This window comes from Piliocolobus tephrosceles, chromosome 15 (assembly GCF_002776525.5).
Source record: "Piliocolobus tephrosceles isolate RC106 chromosome 15, ASM277652v3, whole genome shotgun sequence".
Taxonomy (NCBI): Eukaryota; Metazoa; Chordata; class Mammalia; order Primates; family Cercopithecidae; genus Piliocolobus; species Piliocolobus tephrosceles.
Window position 1 is genome coordinate 31,407,000 of NC_045448.1, and position 6,000 is coordinate 31,412,999.

The following is a 6,000-nucleotide window of genomic DNA, read 5'->3' on the forward strand; positions in this document are numbered from 1 at the left end:
CACAGGCCCCAGGGAACAATGAGTAAGGCAGCCAGTGGTGCCCAGACCTGCCCCAACAGGCCAGAAGAGCCACTCATGAAGCAAGAATCCATCCGCACCAATCCACAGTGAGGTCAGTGAAGCAACACCTCATCAAGTCTAAGGTCAGCATATGGTCTGAGCCACAGGCAGCTTCTTCATGCAGCACATGAACCCCACATTCTTTACCATGGGAAAGCAAATTTCCTCTGACATGGGCAGGAAGCCTTGACAGCAACATGTGTTCTTGGAATTCTGTTGTTAGCTGCTGGTCATCTCCACTGGCTTCTAGGCATCGCCAGGAACCTTATGAATTATTTATTTTCAGTCCTCACAATAACCCATATAGTAAGTGACATGGTGCCCATTTTACGGATGAGGGAATTGGGGCTCAGAAAGGTGAAATGACTCACTCAGGACCAAGTTTCTAGCTATCTGGTTCCACAGTCCATGCCATGTGGACTCCTATCCTGCAACTTCTCGTTGTCCAGAAAGGAATATGGTTGGTTGAATAGAGGCAAAGTTCAGAGAGAAAAATCATCAATGTAAAGATTGACAGAGGCTCACATTGGTCCCTGAGGCAGATTCTGATCTCTTTGTCTAGAGCCTGGCAGTAGGACTCATTTGAGCAGAGCCTGGAACCAATGCCAACATCTCACCTCCCTGCTGTAGGGGATCTCTATGGAGAGCAGTATCTCCTCCGGGCTCAGCAGGGTCCTTCTGTAGCCAGGGAAGAATGTGTGGTCCATTGGAACAGTTCTCCTGGTGCCTGTACAGAAGCAAGATGAAGAGGAGCCAACGTGAGGGAAAGGCTGGGAACCCCATGGGGAGCAAAGGACAACCATCAGTGGGATTCTTCATGCTGGGCTCCAATGCCCACAGTCAGAGGGAATGACTGGCACAACTGGGGCCAAATCCTCCATTTGAAATCCTTAAGCATCCTTAAGCAATGGTGTGCTGGTGAATCTTTAATGACCAGTTCCGTGTGGGGGGAAAAGCCCCGGTATATAGCATTTGCCAGTTTGTGTGGTGTAAATTCTTTCGATAGCCAATTTCAGGCCGCCAAAGTTGCATCACTGCATGTGAAACTGGGAAGAAGGCGGGAAAGAGCACAGCAACCCGGACTGCTCTCCTCTGTAGGGGTTGCTTACAAGGCTGGCCCTTGGGAACTTGTACTTCAGAAGGGTTCCCAGTGCTCCATGACAGAGCAGCTCACTGCGCCTAAATTATCTGTACAAACAATAGTTTATGCTGAACCCCTGCTTTCCTTCTGGGAGTCTAGACTTTGGGCACATGCTAGTAGAGGCTGCCTATGTGACAAGCTCCCAAGAAAACCCCAGGCGCTGAGCCTCTAACAAGCTTCCCTGGTAGGCAAGGCATCAATTGTGTTGTCACAACTTATTGCTGGAGGAATTAAGCATGCACTGTGTGACTTCACTGGGAGAAGTCTCTGGAAAATTGGGCCTGGTTCCTCCAGACTTTGCTCCCATGTATCTTTTCCCTTTGCTGATTTTGCATCCTCCTGCTATAGTAAGTCATAGCCAGGAATATGACGGCATGCTGAATCCTCTCAGCGAATATCAGAGCTGGGGTGGTCTCGGGAACCCTCTGACAAGGCAGAGATGCACAGGAGCACATAATTGTAGAGCATGTCCACTGTGCAGACAGACAGATGCAAATAACTCCAAGAGCACTGATAACAGCAAAATGAAGTAATTAGGAAGTGATGAATTTTGAGTATTTATTCCTTTTGTTTTGAATATAATTTATTTCATTGTAATTTTACACAACTTTATTTTTATTTTTATTTTTGGAGACAGGGTCTCACTCTGTCACCCAGGCTGGAGTGCCGTGGTGAGATCTTGGCTCACTGCAACCTCCACTTCCCAGGTTCAAGCGATTCTCCTGACTCAGCTCTCAAGCAGCTGGGACTAAAGGCGCACACCACCACACCTGGCTAATTTTAGTGTTTTTAGTAGACATGAGGTTTCGCTATGTTGGCCAGGCTGGTCTTGAACTCCTGACCTCAAGTAATCCTCCCACCTCGGCATCTTAAAGTGCTGGGATTGCAGGCATAAGCCACCGCACCTGGCCTGATTTTTATTAATAACTGTTTCACAGATGGCTCACAGAATTCCTGAAGATCCAACAGCAGGCTGCGGTGAGCCAGTGCATCTCAGCCCCAGTACCCCACTAGGTAAGGCATGCAGGTAGCAATACCTGCTGTGAATTCTCTACAAAGAAAAGGTCCAGCTTTCCTGTCCCCCAAACCAGTTACATTTTCCTTGCTTCCCTGGATCCAAACCTTAGGGAAAGCTGGGTCACTGAACTTTGAACTCTGTTTCTCCAGAAAATGACCTATCTGGTGAGACTTTTCTCCCCCAAGTCCTTCTTCCTGGACCTCTGCTTCAGGCAGCTCACCTCTGGACACAAGTGTCAGCTTGGCCCCACTGGCCATGAACACAGGGTTGAGGTCGGAGATGGGGCTGGCAGTGATGACGTTCCCTCCAATGGACTAAAACAAGCAGAGAGCATGCAGTGAGAGCCCACCCCAGGAAACCCCTGCTCACGCAGCAGGCTTCTGAACCCAGGGCAGCCAGGTGACCCTTGCTGCAGGCAGACCCCTGAGGATCTGTGTCTACTGTAGTCACAATACCAGCACAGTGAGAACTTAGGCATTCTGAAAAATGCGCAAAATTTGAAATCAGAACACTTGAGATTGGATCCCAACTCTAAAATTTTAGCAGGCAAGCCCCTTTAAGTGTGTTCGTTTGTTTGATGATTTCGCCCAACCTTTTCCCGAAAGGATTGAGGTGATATATCACAGAGGCCATATAGAGTTAATAAAATAGAAGATAAAGATCAAGGAAAGAGAGGAGGAAGACTTAAGGTTGAACAATTTGCTCTATTTGGATCTGAACTTCCTGGTAACTTGGCAAAAAAATGTAAGAAGAATCAGATACAGGGTTTTCATTATTAGAAAACAGGAAGAAAATCAGTGGCACAATGACAACAAAATTCTTCCAGGAAGTAGATTTTAGCAGAACTAGGGAACTCGGTAGAGTTTCTGAGTTTATATCTCCTAATCTATAATCAGAAGTGACAGGTACTTGGGGTGGGGGCTGGGAGGAACAGGCGTAGGCTGTTTTGTTTTAATTTAAAAAAAACAATTTAAAAATGGCAGGGATAGCTTTTCTTCCAACAGCATGAGCTGTTGCGAAGAGCTTCCATTGGCATACGGTGTTTGAATGCCACCATTTGCAAACTGGGAATGTGTGGACTCATCTGAAAGCTGACTGAATAATCAACAGGTGGATTCCTCCCTCTGTCAGAGGGTTCTGCCTCTGGTTCTCCCCATAGCTCTGAAAGGAAATTCCCCTCCCAATTCTGGCTTCTCCCTAGCATATCTCTTATTCACCTACTGTTTGGCTCAGCCAAGCTCAGGAAAGGGGAGGGAGGCAGGAAGCCTCATCTCTGCAACCACAGCATGAAGCCCATGAGTGGTGGAGTGTGTTTCCCAGGGTGCCCCACAGACCACCTTCATCAGAAGCACCTGAAGAGCTGGGCTATATCCCAGACTCACGTATCAGAATCTCTGAGGGTGGGGCCCAGGAATCTGCACTTTAACAAGCACTGCTCCTCCCAGGCAACTCTAAGCACTAAAGTTTGAGGCCCACTGCACTGACACAAGTGAGAGTCTGGCCGCCCTGCTTTCAGATGAAAACTCCGTCCTACGGGCCTCGCTTGCTTCTGACAGCGACTCACCGCCACAGACTTGACCTGCTTCCCAGCAAACCAGCGCAGCTGCTCCAGGACCCCTCTGAACACCTCTGTCTTTTGGGCAGGAAGCTTAGCAACGGCAACAACCAGGGTCTTTTCCACAACGCTCAGGGGGCAAGCAGCTCCGAAGGAGATACCTGGGAACACACATTCAGAATCCCAGCAATTCTTCCCACAGTTCAGAAGAGGCTTTCATGCACAGCTCCTCTGAAGCTTTCCAGCAACCTGAGCAAGGCTGAATCAGGACTCACAGCTTTACATGGATGAGGAAATTAGGGCCCAGAGCGGTTGAGTGACTTAACCAATGCTACGCAGCTAATAAAAGAGCCAGTACTCAAGCTTAGGCCTCTTGATCCTACAACCGATGCTCTTTCCTCTAAACCAGTAGTTCTCAACTCATTAAAATCAGAATCTCTGAAGGTGAAGTTCTAGCATGCTTTTCAAAAGCACTCAAGCACAACCCCCACCTCCCCACCCCCGGATGAGTGGTTCTAATGTGTAGCCAGAATTGAGAAAATGATTGAAGATCCCGCAGCCTCTTGCCCTTTGGCACCCTACCATGGATGTTTGGTGGAGAAAAGGCAGTGAATGGGGTCTCTCCCGCTTTTCTCTGTGCAAGGCGAGCCCCAGGAGAAGCAGGGAGCAGTCAGAGCCAATGGGGAGGCCACCCTGACACCTGCCACCCACCGTGTAACCTATCCCCAGCCTCATAGCCCCTCCATGAGCTTGGAGTGAACCTCCCCTTACCCTCAGGTCCATGTTCTACTGAATTCAGCTCAGGGATCCAGGCTGGGCAGACGATCATAGGAAACAGCATATTCTTGAACTTCATCTCAATGCCTAGAGAGAAATGAGAAGCTGAAGTTGTAAGCCCACTGTTGTATCACCAGGGCAGGCCTTAGCAGCTTTTTTCAGCATTACACACAGGATATATAACATATCCACAATCATAATATGCTCCCTGGTGACTGTAGGTGTCTGGGAATAGGAAACTCAGTAGACCAGGGGTGGGAATAGATGTAGTCTTTGGACTGTCCGCCCAAAACTAGGTCTTTCTTTCCCTCTCAGAAAACCTATCTGAATTCAAATGAAATGAGTTTCAATTCACTCGTGTGTGTGTGTGTGGACAACATTAGAAAACACAGGAAATTAAGGTATGTCAGGAACCCTTCCAAGCACTTTCCCTATTTTAACTTATTTAATCCTTACAACAACCCTATGAGGTACCATGATTTTTCTGTTTATAGATGAAGAAGCTGAGGCACAGAAAGGTTAAGTTTCTTGCCCAAATCACACAGCTAAAAATAACTAAATTTCAGTACTGGAATGGTTATTCATGTTGGGGTATAATCGTAATAAAAACGTGAAAGTTTAACGTTAAAACAAAAAAGGAAAATGAAAGAGAAAACTTCAAATCTGTCCTCCAGGTCCCAGCAACTTTTCTGAGGTCACACATCCAGCAAGGGGCTGAGCCAGGCCTGTGGGACTCCACAGCCAGGGGCCTTTGCAGGAACTGGAGTGTACAGGGCTTTCTGGCGGGCTCTAGGTAGTCAGTGGGGCAGAGGGGTAGGGTGCAGAGGCAAGTAAGGTCAGGGGGAGGTGAGGATGGGCAAGAAGACCTAGAAACACCCCTAGGCCTCCTGGCAGCCCCAGGGCAGCCTCCCTGGCCCTTACCAATCTCCGTGTTCCCCACCACCAGCTTGGCATCGGGGTGCTGAGCCTTGAGGTCCAGCAGCTCCTTGAGGGTTGAGGCCTGTATCCATGTCACACGCTCCCCTTCAAATCGCAGCTGCTTCCGAGGAGTATCTTTCAGCCTCTGGGAAATGTAGTTTTCTTACTACACTGTATCCCTCTTCCTACCATCATTCCTCTTATAAATTGCTTTAAGTCCGCAATGGGATGTTTTATTGACATTCAGAATGAAAATATCCATCAGGAAGAAGCAAGGGGAAGTAATATGTTCAAAGGCAGGAACTCCACTGGGACTATTAAATATATGCTTAGTCTTTACAAGACCTCCATGAAGGAGGCAGTATGAGCCTCATTTTCACTGGTGAAAGAAGATCCTGAGGTCCCCAACAGACCTGGCTGAAAGCCCAGATTCCTTGCAGTTCCCCTTACTGTCTCCAGGGGGCACCACGGACAAGGCATGAAAAGGGAGGGGAGGGGACGGGAGGGGAGGGGAGGGGAGGGGAGGGGAGG

The 6,000-nt window shown here is 48.4% G+C and overlaps 1 protein-coding gene across 1 annotated transcript in view; it reads right to left on the minus strand.

Moving 5' to 3' along the window:
• Positions 1-6,000, minus strand: part of XDH (xanthine dehydrogenase) — a 74,852-nt gene that overhangs the window by 41,093 nt on the left and 27,759 nt on the right. The window contains exons 9-13 of the mRNA XM_023217321.1: positions 5,473-5,614; positions 4,546-4,638; positions 3,784-3,935; positions 2,440-2,533; positions 678-787 (exon numbers count right to left, since the gene is read on the minus strand). Coding sequence (XP_023073089.1) covers positions 678-787; positions 2,440-2,533; positions 3,784-3,935; positions 4,546-4,638; positions 5,473-5,614 — 591 coding nt within the window. The remainder of the gene's footprint in view (positions 1-677; positions 788-2,439; positions 2,534-3,783; positions 3,936-4,545; positions 4,639-5,472; positions 5,615-6,000) is intronic.